We start from the raw sequence: 17,864 nt of genomic DNA, 5'->3' as shown, positions 1-17,864 counted from the left end.
CTGAGGAGCGGTGTTGGTAAAGGTGGGCACACATTTCTTCCTAGCTTGATTTTCCCACTGATTCTCCAGCCCAAAGTGGGGGCCACAACCGGTGGGAGCCAGTTGTTTGGGGCAGCAAAAGCCAGGGACAGTTTCCAAAGGTGGCAGGCTTTTGAAACTTCCCCTTTTGTGGACTCAGCCCATCCTGGGGGGAAGAGGCATGACACCCCTGTCCAGAATGGCCTTTGCTTCTGGACCCAGAGAGTGGAGGCACTCTAGCCAGTGGGTCCAAAAACCTGTCTGGCAGCCATTCAGGAAAACCACCAGGGCTAGTCGGTTTTCAGGGGACATCTCTAATATTCCCTCTGAGAGCATTTCACATTAAATCCAACACAGGCATCAGTGTGGGTTTAATGTGCTGAGAAGTTTGTTACTAAACTTCCAAACTTTTTGTAAAGCCATTATGGAGCTGTGGAGTTTGTTAATGACCAACTCCCAGACAATATACTCTTTATAGCTTTACTACACTTATAATGTCTAAGAATGGGCTTAGACACTGTAGGGCAGGGGCACCCACAAACTTTCTCTCGGGGGCCAAATTTAGAGTGTGGTTTGTGGCCGAGGGCCGCACCGGTGGGGGCGGGGTCAGGGCTAGAAAAAAAAAACTGACCATGAGCTTGAACACAGGCCCCTGCAGCGGATGCCTTCGTCCACTGAGCCACCAGACCCGGCATGCATATCTACATCTCCGCCTCCCTCCATCCGTCTGTCCGTCCCTGCCTCCATCCGTCTGTCTGTCTGTCCGTCCCTGCCTCCATCCGTCTGTCTGTCTGTCCCTGCCTCCATCCGTCTGTCTGTCTGTCCCTGCCTCCATCCGTCTGTCTGTCTGTCCCTGCCTCCATCCGTCTGTCTGTCTGTCTGTCCCTGCCTCCATCCGTCTGTCTGTCTGTCTGTCTGTCCCTGCCTCCATCCGTCTGTCTGTCTGTCTGTCCCTGCCTCCATCCGTCTGTCTGTCCCTGCCTCCATCCGTCTGTCTGTCTGTCTGTCCCTGCCTCCATCCGTCTGTCTGTCTGTCTGTCCCTGCCTCCATCCGTCTGTCTGTCTGTCCCTGCCTCCATCCGTCTGTCTGTCTGTCTGTCCCTGCCTCCATCCGTCTGTCTGTCTGTCTGTCCCTGCCTCCATCCGTCTGTCTGTCTGTCTGTCCCTGCCTCCATCCGTCTGTCTGTCTGTCTGTCCCTGCCTCCATCTGTCTGTCTGTCCCTGCCTCCATCTGTCTGTCTGTCCCTGCCTCCATCTGTCTGTCCCTGCCTCCATCTGTCTGTCCCTGCCTCCATCTGTCTGTCTGTCCCTGCCTCCATCTGTCTGTCTGTCCCTGCCTCCATCCGTCTGTCTGTCCCTGCCTCCATCCGTCTGTCTGTCCCTGCCTCCATCCGTCTGTCTGTCTGTCCCTGCCTCCATCCGTCTGTCTGTCTGTCTGTCTGTCCCTGCCTCCGTCCGTCCGTCTGTCTGTCTCTGTCCCTGCCTCCGTCCGTCCGTCTGTCTGTCTGTCCCTGCCTCCGTCCGTCCGTCTGTCTGTCTGTCCCTGCCTCCGTCCGTCCGTCTGTCTGTCTGTCCCTGCCTCCGTCCGTCCGTCTGTCTGTCTGTCCCTGCCTCCGTCCGTCCGTCTGTCTGTCTGTCCCTGCCTCCGTCCGTCCGTCTGTCTGTCTGTCCCTGCCTCCGTCCGTCCGTCTGTCTGTCTGTCCCTGCCTCCGTCCGTCCGTCTGTCTGTCCCTGCCTCCGTCCGTCCGTCTGTCTGTCCCTGCCTCCGTCCGTCCGTCCGTCTGTCTGTCCCTGCCTCCGTCCGTCCGTCTGTCTGTCCCTGCCTCCGTCCGTCCGTCTGTCTGTCCCTGCCTCCGTCCGTCCGTCTGTCTGTCCCTGCCTCCGTCCGTCTGTCTGTCTGTCCCTGCCTCCATCTGTCTGTCTGTCCCTGCCTCCATCCGTCTGTCTGTCTGTCTGTCCCTGCCTCCATCCGTCTGTCTGTCTGTCTGTCCCTGCCTCCATCCGTCTGTCTGTCTGTCTGTCCCTGCCTCCATCTGTCTGTCTGTCCCTGCCTCCATCCGTCTGTCTGTCTGTCTGTCCCTGCCTCCATCTGTCTGTCTGTCCCTGCCTCCGTCCGTCCGTCTGTCTGTCCCTGCCTCCATCTGTCTGTCTGTCCCTGCCTCCATCCGTCTGTCTGTCTGTCTGTCCCTGCCTCCATCCGTCTGTCTGTCTGTCTGTCCCTGCCTCCATCCGTCTGTCTGTCTGTCTGTCCCTGCCTCCATCCGTCTGTCTGTCTGTCTGTCCCTGCCTCCATCTGTCTGTCTGTCTGTCTGTCCCTGCCTCCATCTGTCTGTCTGTCTGTCTGTCCCTGCCTCCATCTGTCTGTCTGTCTGTCTGTCCCTGCCTCCATCTGTCTGTCTGTCTGTCTGTCTGTCCCTGCCTCCGTCCGTCCGTCTGTCCCTGCCTCGGTCCGTCTGTCCCTGCCTCGGTCCGTCTGTCCCTGCCTCGGTCCGTCTGTCCCTGCCTCGGTCCGTCTGTCCCTGCCTCGGTCCGTCTGTCCCTGCCTCGGTCCGTCTGTCCCTGCCTCGGTCCGTCTGTCCCTGCCTCGGTCCGTCTGTCCCTGCCTCGGTCCGTCTGTCCCTGCCTCGGTCCGTCTGTCCCTGCCTCGGTCCGTCTGTCCCTGCCTCGGTCCGTCTGTCCCTGCCTCGGTCCGTCTGTCCCTGCCTCGGTCCGTCTGTCCCTGCCTCGGTCCGTCTGTCCCTGCCTCGGTCCGTCTGTCCCTGCCTCGGTCCGTCTGTCCCTGCCTCGGTCCGTCTGTCCCTGCCTCGGTCCGTCTGTCCCTGCCTCGGTCCGTCTGTCCCTGCCTCGGTCCGTCTGTCCCTGCCTCGGTCCGTCTGTCCCTGCCTCGGTCCGTCTGTCCCTGCCTCGGTCCGTCTGTCCCTGCCTCGGTCCGTCTGTCCCTGCCTCGGTCCGTCTGTCCCTGCCTCGGTCCGTCTGTCCCTGCCTCGGTCCGTCTGTCCCTGCCTCGGTCCGTCTGTCCCTGCCTCGGTCCGTCTGTCCCTGCCTCGGTCCGTCTGTCCCTGCCTCGGTCCGTCTGTCCCTGCCTCGGTCCGTCTGTCCCTGCCTCGGTCCGTCTGTCCCTGCCTCGGTCCGTCTGTCCCTGCCTCGGTCCGTCTGTCCCTGCCTCGGTCCGTCTGTCCCTGCCTCGGTCCGTCTGTCCCTGCCTCGGTCCGTCTGTCCCTGCCTCGGTCCGTCTGTCCCTGCCTCGGTCCGTCTGTCCCTGCCTCGGTCCGTCTGTCCCTGCCTCGGTCCGTCTGTCCCTGCCTCGGTCCGTCTGTCCCTGCCTCGGTCCGTCTGTCCCTGCCTCGGTCCGTCTGTCCCTGCCTCGGTCCGTCTGTCCCTGCCTCGGTCCGTCTGTCCCTGCCTCGGTCCGTCTGTCCCTGCCTCGGTCCGTCTGTCCCTGCCTCGGTCCGTCTGTCTGTCCCTGCCTCGGTCGGTCTGTCTGTCCCTGCCTCGGTCGGTCTGTCTGTCCCTGCCTCGGTCGGTCTGTCTGTCCCTGCCTCGGTCGGTCTGTCTGTCCCTGCCTCGGTCTGTCTGTCCCTGCCTCGGTCTGTCTGTCCCTGCCTCGGTCTGTCTGTCCCTGCCTCGGTCTGTCTGTCCCTGCCTCGGTCTGTCTGTCCCTGCCTCGGTCTGTCTGTCCCTGCCTCGGTCTGTCTGTCCCTGCCTGCCTCTGTCTGTCTGTCTGTCTGTCCCTGCCTGCCTCGGTCTGTCCCTGCCTCTCGGTCTCTATCTGTGGCACCCATGGAAAATGCGTAGTCTGTTGGTGCAGGTGGTTCCTGTTGCGCTCATTTATTAATCACTGTATTACCATACATGCCAACATTTCAGAAGAGCAAAGTGGGAGATTCTTTTTAAAAAAACAATCGTGAGAATGAGGCCTAGAATCGGGATACTGTCATGTATGGGCCTTGGAAGTGTGCTGCTGCAGGAACGGACATTTGAAGCGCAAAGCACGTTTTGTTCTTACCTTTCAGAAGCATGGAGGCAATGGCAGGCAGAGAGAGGGTGATGCAAGTGTTGTGCACTCACTGGCCTGGCAGGTTGCTGCTGGCAGTGCATATACCACCCACCCCCCACCTGTGTGGCAGCCCAGGCACACTCACAGCCACCCCAGTACTTCACAGGTCTTTAAAAGACCATTCACTTGCTAACAAGCCTTTGTTGTATTTCACCTCTTAGCGCCCCCGCAGCTCCACTCTTACTATCGATGGAATTGCTGGCCCCCTCTCAGAGTCCGGGCTGCTGCAACGGCGGTGTTTGCTGAGACTTTTAAAAAGAAAAGAACACAGGTATATTGTCTGCAAGCTCCGCGGGCCGCCAAGGAAGGCTTGCCGGGCCGCTGGTGGCCCGCGGGCCGTACTATGAGTACCCCTGCTGTAGGGGTATAGGGCACATGCTCCTTAGGACTACTGCACCCTGCTAGAGGGGTGACTTACCTAGGCCTCAGGCAGGGGGTTGCAGGCATGGCACTCAGGGATGTGTGCCATGTCGACTCTTCACTTTTCTCTGCACCAAACACACAGTGGCAGGTTGTGGGTGTTAAGATAAAGGATCTCTAAGGGTGGCACAATAGGTGCTGCAGCCCTTAGACACCTTACCTGGTCACAGTGCCCTTGGTACCCATAGTACTTTTTACAAGGGGCTTAACTGTGGTCAGATATGTGCCCAATTGTGGGTACAAAGGTACCGTTTTGGGAAAGAACACAGGCCCTGCGAACCTGATTGGCAGGGACCCAGGGCACATCAAGTCAAGTTGCATCAGATGTTAGGATAAAAGTGGGGTGGGGGTAATCATGCAAAAAGGAGCACTTTCCTACACATTAGGACTAAATAGTCAGCCTACATTAAGCACAGCTTGTGCAATTTGGCAACTTTTGGAGCTAAAAAGTTTGTCAGTCGGCACACTAGGTAGATCAGAAAGAAATACGCTAACAAATTAAGTTAACACGCATCCTTGCCACAGGCAGATATATACTGTTTTTTTTTTTACTGCTAGATGACCTAACCTAGTCACATCAATCTGAAACCAGTCGTTGGAGTGAAACTGCTGAATCATGCCCAGAAGACCCTTATGGATGTTTAAAACTGTAGTTTGTTCCAAAGTGACTCTGTCGACCAAGACGAAGGTGGCCTTTAAATCCATGAAACAGCAGTATAATTTGCCCAAAAGCATCACAGATTTCACTGTAGCTGCCAGGTGACCATACAATGGGCCATGGTCGAATGATTGGCCTGAAGCTGCCTTGTCATCTAGGAATATGTTCTGTGGAAATAGGCCATTTTTCTAAACAAATAATTTTGTATAGACCTTAACCTCTTCCCCGCTCTTCCCCGCTCATGACGGAGCCGCTCCGTCATGAGCCACAGTTGCCGTGTGCTCATGACGGAACGGTTCCGTCATGACACGCCCGTTGGCGGCCGCTCCGCCTACGCGGCGCTGTTTCCCCGCCTGTGCGGGGGGACAACGCAACTGGGCGGAGTCATGACGGAACCGTTCCGTCATGAGCACAGCCCAACCGTGGCTCATGACGGAGCGGCTCCGTCATGAGCACAGCGCCACCGCGCTGCCCCCCCGCACCCCCCAGCACTGCGGCGGAATGTCCGCCGCAGCGAAGGGGTTAAAAGGTAAATCAAACAAGGATACAAACCAATAATTTCTTGGTATACATCGGTCTCCTTTTTAGTGGATCGGTTTAATAATTGCCCCTCGCGATGAATCGGGCACAATACCTGTAGTGGTCTGTACGAAAGTGCCTCTTTTTGCATGGTTGTCCCCCACTTTTTACATGATGTTGATGCTCTTTTGACTAAGTGTGCTCTGGGCTCTTGCTAACCAGGTACCCAGGGCCTATGTTCTTTCCCTAAATCTGTACCTTTGCAACCTCAATTGACACCTCTCTGGCCACATGTAAGACCCTTGTAAATGGTACCATAGGTACCAAGGGCACTGTGACCAGGAAGGCCCCTACGACTGACACACACTCACTCACTCTCTCTCCCCACTCTTGCAGGCTGCATGTTTTGGTGCAGAGAAAAGTGAAAAGTCGACATAGCACACATACCTGTGCACCATGCTGCAACTCACTGCTTATGACATAGGTCAGCCATCCCTCTAGCTGGGTGCACTACGCCACTGGTGAGGGTACAAGTGCACGAGCCCTGAACCCCTACAGCGTCTAAGCATATTCATAGACATTGTAGGTGCTGTAAAGCCATAAAGAGTATATGGTCTGGGAGTTTGTCATTACAAACTCCACAGCACCAGAATGGCTTCACTGAAATCTGGGAAGTTTGGTACCAAACTTCTCAGCACATTAAACCCACAGTGATGTCCGTGTGGGATTTAATTAAAAATGCACTCAGAGGGCATCTTAGAGATGCCCCTTGAAATACGACCCAACACTAGTGTCTTGGCTGAGTGGCTGTTCGCCAGCTGCCACCCATAGACATGTTCCTGAACCCCTAGGTCAAGAGCCTCCTGCTCTCTGGGTCCGTAAACAAAGCACATCCTGGGTAGAGGTGCCAATACCCCTCCCCCAGGATGTGCAGGGTCCACTAAGGGGAAGCTTAAAAGGCTTGCTGCCTTTGTGAGCTGACCCAGTCATTTGCTGTTCCAAGCAACTGGCCCCCACCGGTTCTGACCCCCACTTTGGGCGGGAGAATCAGCAGGAAAACAAATATAGGAGGAGAGGTGCGCTCAACTTTGCCAACTCCACCCCTCAGGTGGGGGAGGCGAGGCACAACACTCAGTCCCCGCCATCTTGAAGATGGAGGGACTCAGCCAACCAGAATGAGGCTTATGCCCCCCTCCCACTGGAGGCATAATAGAAGGAATATCCACCTGGAGGGGGGGGCCCATTGGTCCTGACCTGAAACGGAAGAAAGAAGAAGAGAGAGAGAAGTAGGGGAGAAGGAGAAGAGGGGGGAGAAGGAGACTAGGGGAAAAAAGGAGAAGAAAAAGGGGGGACAAGGAGAAGAAAAAGGGGGGACAAGGAGAAGAAAAAGGGGGGACAAGGAGAAGAAAAAGGGGGGACAAGGAGAAGAAAAAGGGGGGACAAGGAGAAGAAAAAGGGGGGACAAGGAGAAGAGGGTGGGAGAAGAAGAGGGTGGTGGAAGAAGAGGGTGGGAGAAGAAGAGGGTGGGAGAAGAAGAGGGTGGGAGAAGAAGAGGGTGGGAGAAGAAGAGGGTGGGAGGGGGAAGAAGAGGGGTCAAGGAGAAGAGGGTGGGAGAAGAAGAGGGGGACAAGGAGAAGAGGGTGGGAGAAGAAGAGGGGGAGGGGGAAGAAGAGGGGGACAAGGAGAAGAGGGTGGGAGAAGAAGAGGGGGAGGGGGAAGAAGAGGGTGGGAGAAGAAGAGGGGGACATGGAGAAAGGGACGGGGATGAAGATGGGAAGAAGGGGAAGAAGGAGAAGAGGGGGAGAAGGAGAAGAGAGGGAGAAGAGGGGACAAGGAGAAGAAAAAGGGGGGACAAGGAAAAGAAAAAGGGGGGACAAGGAGAAGAAAAGGGGGGGACAAGGAGAAGAAAAAGGGGGGACAAGGAGAAGAAAAAGGGGGGACAAGGAGAAGAAAAAGGGGGGACAAGGAAAAGAAAAAGGGGGGACAAGGAAAAGAAAAAGGGGGGACAAGGAAAAGAAATAGGGGGGACAAGGAGAAGAGGGGGACTAGGAGAAGAGGGGGACAAGGAGAAGAGGGGGACAAGGAGAAGAGGGGGACAAGGAGAAGAGGGGGACAAGGAGAAGAGGGGGACAAGGAGAAGAGGGGGACAAGGAGAAGAGGGGGACAAGGAGAAGAGGGTGGGAGAAGAAGAGGGGGAGGGGGAAGAAGAGGGTGGGAGAAGAAGAGGGGGACATGGAGAAAGGGACGGGGATGAAGATGGGAAGAAGGGGAAGAAAGAGAAGAGGGGGAGAGGGTGAAGAGGGGACAAGGAGAAGAAAAAGGGGGGACAAGGAAAAGAAAAAGGGGTGACAAGGAAAAGAAAAAGGGGGGACAAGGAGAAGAAAAAGGGGGGACAAGGAGAAGAAAAAGGGGGGACAAGGAGAAGAAAAAGGGGGGAGAAGGAGAAGAGGGGGACAAGGAGAAGAGGGTGGGAGAAGAAGAGGGGGAGGGGGAAGAAGAGGGGGACAAGGAGAAGAGGGTGGGAGAAGAAGAGGGGGAGGGGGAAGAAGAGGGGGACAAGGAGAAGAGGGTGGGAGAAGAAGAGGGGGGAGGGGAAAGAAGGGGGGGGGAGAAGGAGAAGAGGGGGAGAAGGAGAAGAGGGGGAGAAGGAGAAGGGGGGAGAAGGAGAAGAGGGGGGAGAAAAGGAGAAGGGGGGACAAGGAGAAGAGGGGGGAGAAAAGGAGAAGGGGAGAAAAGGAGAAGGGGGGACAAGGAGAAGGGGGGACAAGGAGAAGAGGGGGACAAGGAGAAGAGGGAGACAAGGAGAAGAGGGGGACACAAGGAGAAGAGGGGGACACAAGGAGAAGAGGGGGACACAAGGAGAAGAGGGGGACACAAGGAGAAGAGGGGGACACAAGGAGAAGAGGGGGACACAAGGAGAAGAGGGGGACACAAGGAGAAGAGGGGGAGAAGGAGAAGAGGGGGAGAAGGAGAAGAGGGGGAGAAGGAGAAGAGGGGGAGAAGGAGAAGAGGGGTACAAGGAGAAGAGGGGGAGAAGAGGGGGACAAGGAGAAGAGGGGGACAAGGAGAAGGGGGGGACAAGGAGAAGAGGGGGACAAGGAGAAGGGGGGGACAAGGAGAAGAGGGTGGGAGAAGAAGAGGGGAAGAAGGAGAAGAAGAGGGGAAGAAGGAGAAGGAGAAGAGGGGGAAGAAGGGGGAGAAGGAGAAGGGGGGAGCAAGGAGAAGAGGGGGACAAGGAGAAGAGGGGGAAGAGGGGGGAGAAGAAGAGGGGGGAGGGGGAAGAAGAGGGGGACAAGGAGAAGAGGGTGGGAGAAGAAGAGGGGGGAGGGGGAAGAAGAGGGGGACAAGGAGAAGAAGGAGGAGGGGGAGAAGGAGAAGAGAGGGGAGAAGGAGAAGAGAGGGAAGAAGGAGAAGAGGGGAAGAAGGAGAAGAGGGGAAGAAGGAGAAGAGGGGAAGAAGGAGGGGAGAAGGAGAGGAGGGGGAGAAGGAGAGGAGGGGGGAGAAGGGGAGGAGGGGGGAGAAGGAGAGGAGGGGGAGAAGGAGAAGAGGGGGGAGAAGGAGAAGAGGGGGGAGAAGGAGAAGAGGGGGGAGAAGGAGAAGAGGGGGGAGAAGGAGAAGAAGAAGAGGGGGAGAGGGAGAAGGAGAAGAGGGGGAGAGGGAGAAGGAGAAGAGGGGGGAGAAGGAGAAGAGGGGGAGAAGGAGAAGAGGGGGGAGAAGGAGAAGAGGGGGAGAGGGAGAAGGAGAAGAGGGGGGAGAAGGAGAAGAGGGGGAGAAGGAGAAGAGGGGGGAGAAGGAGAAGAGGGGGGAGAAGGAGAAGAGGGGGGAGAAGGAGAAGAGGGGGGAGAAGGAGAAGAGGGGGGAGAAGGAGAAGAGGGGGGAGAAGGAGAAGAGGGGGAAGAAGGAGAAGAGGGGGGAGAAGGAGAAGAGGGGGAGAAGGAGAAGAGGGGGGAGAAGGAGAAGAGGGGGAGAAGGAGAAGAGGGTGGAGAAGGAGAAGAAGAGGGGGGAGAAGGATAAGAGGGGGAGAAGGAGAAGGAGAAGAGGGGGAGAAGGAGAAGGAGAAGAGGAAGGAGAAGGAGAAGAAGGAGAAGAAGGGGGGAGAATGAAAAGGGGGTGAAGAGGGCGGAGGAGAAGAAGAAGGAAGAGAAGGAGAAGAAGAATGCTTAACACTACTCTCTCATAAAGCCTTACTGCTCACCCACACTACCACAAATAGAGAGTAAGGTATTATCTACTTTTACCTCTGTAAACCTTTGGGGATCCACTGGACTCTGTGCACATTATACCTTACTTTGGCATAATATGTACAGTGCTAGCTTCTTACATGGTCATGTATTGATAAAAAGGACAGAGCAAATTTGCCAACAAAAAGGATTGGCCATAAACAACACTAATCAGTCCAGGCCATCTGCTCGGGACATTTTCTGGTTACCAACTGAAGGTCCCTACGGGGTCAGTGTTTTCTAAAGGGGAAACCCCCTGTGGGGGCAGTGATATACACCCAGAAGGAGGCCCATCCATTGCGGCTTACTAACCTGAGCTTTGCGGTGGCAAAAAAAGCATTTATCACAGAATTCACCAGGCTCCAGGATTTCCTTGAGTTGCCTTCACCAATGGCATTATTAATTTCGTCCCAGTTTGCTTAAAAGTATTGTCAATTTTTTTTAATTTTTTTTTTAACATTGTCTCACCCTACTATAGATTTTTTTTAGCCTCCTTTAGCTACTTTTGATGGCAATGTTTTTTGATGTGGGTCACTAACTATGTAGTTTCTTTCTGAACTACTGAGGCCACTAACTTGGATTGAAATTTTACCCGGGTTGCCTCACACAATGCTCTATCCATCTGCTTTCACAATCCTCCCAGCAAATATAAATTTTGCAATTGAGGTTTTCCTGCACAAGATATCACGCCAGCTTTAGTAAAAAGACAGTTTTGCATTCACAGGAATTACATGATAATTTGTTAATTTTAAAGTGAAATGGACATTTAAAGGCAAATTAATTTAAACAACTCATTTTATGTGTATGTGTAACCATACGAGTGGTTTAGATTTTCTCACCTGTACATGGAAAGATCTAGCCAGCTGATAACAACTCTCTGCTTGCATGGCTTCTACTTCTGTGTTATGGAAAGCGTGAAGTGCCAAATGTTGTACTTTACTGTAATCCTGCAGAACAACAAAAATGATTTAGTTGAAGGCAAGTAGAGGAAAGTGACAGTGCTAAGAAGTGGACCATGTCGTGAGGTGTGGGAGTAAAACGGAGTGGAGGGCAAATAAGGGCATAGTGTCATGGAATAGAATGTCTTTATAATCTTCATTACTCTTAGTCCTACGTGTTCCAGTCATTAATGATCGTCCCTTCGCAAGACAGAAAAAGATTCAGGAATATACGGATTATGCCAGCCTGCCACCAAAACAGAACAATATAAGGCACACCATCCCAATAATATCCTGACATAACCAAGCCAGAAGTCTGGGCCAGTTAAGAGAGGGCTAGGGGCCATAACTACTGGCACAAGGACGAGCAGGTCTAAGAGTAATTAAGACTACCAGAAAGCAATTTGGCATTCCCTCTACATCCCTCATCCCAGTCACTACCAAATCAAGACTTCCGAACACAGCCGAGCTGGAAAGACACAGCAAAAGTCGATCTTCAACTCCTCCAAGACTATCTTCGGCCAGAAGCAGGGGTTTAGTCTGAGAGGCAACTAACCAATAACAGAAGGAATTATAAATGTCCCTAGAAAATAAATGACCATCAGCCAATATCTGGGTGACATATTGGCTACAGGATAAGTAAATCTCATGATATCAAGGAAATAAAAAAATAGTACACATTCCAACCTCGAAAAAGGGTTAAAGGCTGGCTCATCAGGGACGCATGTGTAAAAACCAAAACGCACAGAGAAAAATAAACTCTCAAACATGGCAAATCAACCAGACCTTAAGAATTGTTTGTGCAGGAACTAAAATAAGAGTGTAAGAGGACACAAACCTGTGAAACAATTCATTAGAGAAAGTATTAATAAAGTCAAAGGAGGCCACAATTAGGTACTTGCACTAAGCCAAGAAACAAAGCAGAAGGTCTGGCCAGGAGGCATTGCCAACATGAACAACTACGGTATACAACACCCAAAACAGTCTGTCACAGATTGAAAGCTAGTGGAGTAGACCAAGCACTTTCATCTTGAAACAGGTGAATAAACTGAATCGTATGAAAATGGAACAGAACTAGCACAAATGTTGAGGAGTCCTCCTACATAAACAGCACTGCAAGGGGACTGAACAGCTGCATTCAAACAGTGGCTTAAGGTGTTCAAAATAGGACATCCATTTTCAACAAATAATGGATCCTGGACAGAAAGACAATTATGGAACTGAAGAGGAGGAAATACAGGAACAAACCAACCATGTCAAAGAGGGTCAGTATCCTGAAACCAAGAGCTCAAAGATGGAAGAAGAAGCTAACTGAAGCATTGTGAGTCAATCACCAAAACAGAGCCCATTCAATTTCTCCAAGGAAGAAATGAGGTAAGATGAGGCTGTGCACCATAACAGGATACAGACTCCAGAATAACATAAGAATACAAAAGCATGCAAAGCAATAACAAAACCTGAATATAGGTGGATACAACAAGAAGGTAGGCAAGGAAAGAGTGAGTTAATGGACCAAAATAAATACATATAAATGAAGTACACAGTAATGACTAAATAAAAAAAGAAAAGTAACTAAGGGCCTGAATTAGATCTTGGCGGACGGTTTACTCTATCACAGCGGTGACTGATATACCATCCGCCGCAATATAAATCCCGTTATATCCTATGGTATTTATTTTTCGACGGGCGGGGTTACTCCGTCACAACGGTGACGGATATCCCATCCTTCATTGAACTTTGCTTGTACACTGGAAATCAATATGGTGTCCTGGACATACCAAATATGACCTGCTTTTTTCCCCCAACCATCAATCACGTAATCTACAAACAGACTGTCGTTAACGGAATACCACCAAACTGGTAAGAACAGATCAACATCATATTTAATCCATACTCATCTCGGTTTTTGCACACTTAAAAACATTGTTTTTGCAAGTCTCCAAGTGTCAACTTTGACAAGTTAAAAATCCACAAATAATCTTACCTTCTTGAAAAAAAAATGATTAGCCAGGTGATTTAATACCATTGGGTTACTAGGATCAATTGTGTAGGCTCTAGAAAGAAGTTGTACACCATTTTTGATGGAATCAGCCTGAGGGAAAACATGAAACAAAACAAATGTTATTAGAAGGCCACATATATGTTTCCAGATAAACTGGCATGACCTAAGCGTAAAGAAAAGTCAAACATCCCAAAATAAAAAACAATTTTATCAATTTTAAACAGAATCAAAAACAGCATTTGCAATGTGTCTATGCACAAGAACCATAAAGTATTATTTTGAGCAACAGCTGATTTTATTGGAAAAAATCTCTGTAAAAGATTTTTTCTGTTTTTTGGGATTGACGGGTGCCTTTATTTAATTCCTTCACCTTTACAGTTCATCCGATTTTATCAACAGACTCACTGTTTATTTAACTTATTATACAAATTCTAAAGAGAACTCAGAGTAGAATTTTAAAAATATTTTTGAAAAATACAAAATTATGTATCGCCTTGCAAACAGGTAGAAAACCCTAGAAAAATGGGAAACCCATGAAAATGTCTAAACTGCTGACAAACAATTTCGATGGCCATGGTGATGCTTAGACTATTCGATTTCAGTATTAGCCAGCATAAATGCTTTCACTAACATGCCACACACTAGTACTGGCTAAGAAAACCAACATAATGATCATGTAACTGTTAACAATTCAAGGAGTGGTTTATCTGGCATCAAACGATCATTCTAGACTAATTTTCAGTTTTGGAATATAAAAATTCACTACAGTTATCAAACAATGCTTGTTATTTTTTTGCAATTGTAAATCACTCAGATATGTGTTTACTATGAAGTCATGATATATACATACTACGATGAAGAACCAGTTCATCACCATTTTCAGAATCCAGCTTTCTATCAAGTCTCTTTTACCCTTCGACTGTGGACAGTACCCCAATGTCTTTTGGCTATGTTTGCAGTATACAAATACCACATTCATACAAATAAATATTTTTAAGTATCCTGTTTTTTCCAAAACAAGTAAAAGGTTACAAAACAAGTAAAAGGTTACAAAACAAGAAAAAGCACTGGCTGGAGACACCTACATGGAGAACCCGGAGTTCTGAATGAACCCCAACATCAATAAAGTCAGCGTTACAACGCACTGATAAATGCTAACCTGTAAAAATGGAAACTATCGCCAGCAGATCTTTGAGAAATACAACAAATTTACTCTTCATACAATCCACACACCCAAATCCTGGCTCCCATTACCAGTCAGTACAACTACCACCACCTAGGGTCGTGGATGGCATTTACTGATGCAATGGGATAGTGCTTCCGCCTCCACTCACATGCTACCTGCATGGCAACATCTCCCTTTCACTACTACAACTGCAAGACTGCTATGTAGGATTGACTTTATGTGTAAGGAAGATCACAAAAGGTGTAAGACGCCCTCTTAATCATAGAATTAATGATCCTTCCTCATCTCAGTAACCTTCCCAGTAACAGCTAGCAGAACAAACATTTTAGTTTTATTCCACCACAAACTATGTCAGTGTTGTCCTTCACTCCCCTCCGTTTCACAATCTGAACTTGCACCTATATCACAGAACTCAACTACAGCTTCCCTCAATCATGCTAGAAGGGGAAAGACATCTTTCCCAGAGCACCAACATGGCTTTTACCATAATAGTTCCATTTTGAGTGTCAAAGGAAAAAACCCAATTCAGGAATCTGCTTAAAGACAATCACTCTAAAAGACTATTGGCTTTTGAGCTATGAACCAGAATGACTCCTGTGAATCAGATATCGTATTTTATGTCGTTTAGCTGTAAGTTTACCCTCAACTCGACACACTATGACTCAGCTCAAGACTGCGTTAATGTTTTTTTAAATGATACAAAAACATATATAGATGCCTCACCCTCAGTACCATAACAAATGTACCTACTGCACAATGAAAAGTGGAGCTTAGGAGTTACACAGTAAGCTGGATACTGGTAGGTAAACCGAGAAAGCCAAATATCACTGGAGTTTATTAGCATGTAACAGTGTTTCACTTGAATCAAAAGGCCTAACTTCAATTTTTGAAGAATATACTTTCTGGTTAAAAAATGGAGTTAAGTAGTGGAGTTTCTGCTTCCTTTTTTTCTATTGGACATATCTCTATGGTTGAGAACAAGGGCAATAATTCTGCCCTTGACCCTCAAAGGTAAAGCTGAGTATAGGAACTAATAAGCCAAGGAAGAGTTTCTCTCCTTAGCAATCACCCACGGTTCTGTGCATAAGCATTTCTTCCTCACATTTGGTCATACATTGTTGCTCTAGTGTATACTTTATTCAAATTGAGTGCAGACTAAACAACATGTTCCTTAAAAATACACCATACAAATTGTTGGAACTAGTGTGAACTCACCTCCTTATTGTTGAGTTCCAGGACAGCTAATCCAACCAAGGCACCCACACACTTGGAATTAAGTTCAAGAGCCCTTCCGAATGCCAGGCGAGCCTTTTCCAGTTTATTCAGTTTTACAAAACAATGGCCCATTCCCAATCGGACTTCAGCTACAGGAACAGAAATTAGTTAAGAGTAAAACTCATATGTGCAGACTATGTGTTGAAAACAATTCCAGTACGTTTAGTGGTTTGATTTGTTTTTAAATTGGAAAATCACAACACCATCTATTACTGATGACACTACCTAAACATCACTAAAAAGCAGGGTTAATTATTACACTCCTAACACTCACTTGAGATTCAACAAATTCAAATATAAATAAGTTTCCTGGAACACAAGCTTCCACAACTGAGCTGCTGTTTCTCAAGACACAAACTTCCTTAACATGATGTCTCAATGTGTCTAAGGTCAGCTAATATTACCTGCAGCAAGGACCGAGAGCCACACACAATGCTAAACCTCACACCATTGTCCAAGCCAACTGGAGCAAATCCCATTTTTAGCCAACCATCTACAGAGGATCATTTGTTGTTGGTGTATAGGAAAGCACCACTTTTTGACATGATCACCCTCATTTTTTGCCTGGTATCTGATCCAATGTTGACACAAAGTGCACTAGGTTTCTTAGAGGGTCCCTAAGGTCTGCAGCATGTATTGTGCCACCCTAAAGGACCCCTCAGCAACACCATGCAAACTGCCATTGCAGGTTGAATGCCATGGTGCAGAGAAAAGTGAAGACACAAAATGGCACACCTCCAGTGTGCTATGCCTAGAGACAAAACATGTAGTATAGGTAAGTCACCCCTACAGTAGGCCTTACAGCCTTAAGGCAAGATGCACTATCCTACCATGTGTGGTTTATTCTTAGATTTTACATGAAAATAGGGAAGCCATTTTGAGAACACGTGCTGGACACTGGTATTTACGAGTTTCCCAGCTACATGATGGTTTCACTGAAACTAGAGATGTTTGGTATCAAACATCTCATATTAACAAACCCACACGGATTCCAGGTATGAATTTATGAATATAAGCACCCAGAGGTGCCCCAGAAAACCTACAGATTACTAGTGTGCTGGCTGACTGGTGTAGATCAGCCTGCCACCACAGAAAAGTTTCTAACCCCTGCTCTCTGAGGGCAAAAACAATGCCTGTTCCGGCCGGAGGTGGTATCGGGAGTATTTAGGTGGCACCCTGACACCAGGAACTTCGATTAGACGGATGAATCGAGGACAAAGACGAGCCGCAAGAAAAATGAGAACTGAAGACTTGTGGAGGACTTTTGGCGCCAAACCCTGCCTGCACCAGTCTCAACATTCGTGACCTGCGTCTCATCTTGCAGCTGACCAGCTTACAAAAACCCCGGTAGACAGCCAGTCGTTCACAAATTGCCAGCAATCAGAGAAGCTACTCCCCAGCATGTCCGCAGGCACCAAAACACAAAGTCCGATTTACCGAGTTGCTACTCCCTGGCCAGCATGACGCCGCAGTCTCTCCAGAGAGCATTCGTGGTTTGAAAGTGACCTGTGAAAACAGGCTGGACTGGGGGACCAGTCCAGCCAGAACCAAATACTCAATTTAGGGGCGTTAAGAGAAGTGAAGGGTAGTGGCCAATGGGCTACTTACTCCTGGGGTCACTACACCACTAAATGACCACTTCCTGTGGGGAGTGGCCATCACCCTGTCCCAGAGTTCCTAATTCCACCGCAATTCTCTTTCACGTTCACTTCAGACTGCCCACCATAGGGGTATGACTAGCCTAGAAGTGCAACCCGCCTCCTTACATATCAAATTTCCTGCCTGTCCTGCTGCCAATTGGGCCTCAAGTCCGGTGGTAGGATCTCTCAGGTCTGGGGGAAGCCAGGTTCGAATATCAAAGGCAGTGTGCTCTTTGAAGCTCCCAGACATGCTAATTCACTAGCCATCCTGCTGGAGAAGGTGTAAATACCTTCTGCCGGAGCAGGCATTGTGTCGGACCTGACAGCAGAGCTCTCACCTACAGCAGGGCTCTCACCTCCTAGGGGGTCAGAAACTCGCCTGTGGTGGCAGGCTAGACAGGACCAGTCAGCCAGTACACTAGAGAACTAGTGGAGTTCAGGGGGAACCTCTAGGTTACCCTCTGGGTTCATTAATTAATAAATCCATCATTGGAATCTGCGTGTTTTTTAATATGAGATGTTTGATACCTAACACCATAGGCTTCAGTGAAGCCATTATGTAGCTGGGAAACTAGTTTTGTCCAGTGCCCAGTACATACCTTAAGGTGGCTTCCCTGTTCACTTGTAATATCAGGTAATGCGACTGGACATTATGGGGGCAAATCTGCTTATGCAGCTATGTCCTCACATGTGCTATAATGCACCCTGCCTTTAGTGCTCCAAAGTCTGCTGGAGGGGTGACATACTTATAGCCCATGCAGTGTATTTGGCATGGCACACAGGGGTGTGCCATGTCATGTTTTCAAACATGGTTTGCACAATGTCATGCAGCCTGCAATGACAGTCTGTGTGGAATGTGTATGTGGGTGCCTTGAGGTGTTGTAAGATATGCTGCAGCCCTTACGTACCCTCTTTAGTATCCATGCCCTA

General features: G+C 49.8%; 1 protein-coding gene across 1 annotated transcript in view; it reads right to left on the bottom strand.

Annotated features, from left to right (window-relative positions):
- The window catches only part of CTR9 (CTR9 component of Paf1/RNA polymerase II complex), a 178,270-nt gene that overhangs the window by 124,290 nt on the left and 36,116 nt on the right, over positions 1–17,864 (bottom strand). The window contains exons 6-8 of the mRNA XM_085648181.1: positions 15,235–15,383; positions 12,816–12,923; positions 10,733–10,840 (exon numbers count right to left, since the gene is read on the bottom strand). Coding sequence (XP_085504307.1) covers positions 10,733–10,840; positions 12,816–12,923; positions 15,235–15,383 — 365 coding nt within the window. The remainder of the gene's footprint in view (positions 1–10,732; positions 10,841–12,815; positions 12,924–15,234; positions 15,384–17,864) is intronic.

This window comes from Triturus cristatus, chromosome 3_2, assembly GCF_964204655.1.
Source record: "Triturus cristatus chromosome 3_2, aTriCri1.1, whole genome shotgun sequence".
In the NCBI taxonomy this organism is placed as follows: Eukaryota; Metazoa; Chordata; class Amphibia; order Caudata; family Salamandridae; genus Triturus; species Triturus cristatus.
This window is presented reverse-complemented; position numbering and strand designations above follow the sequence as displayed.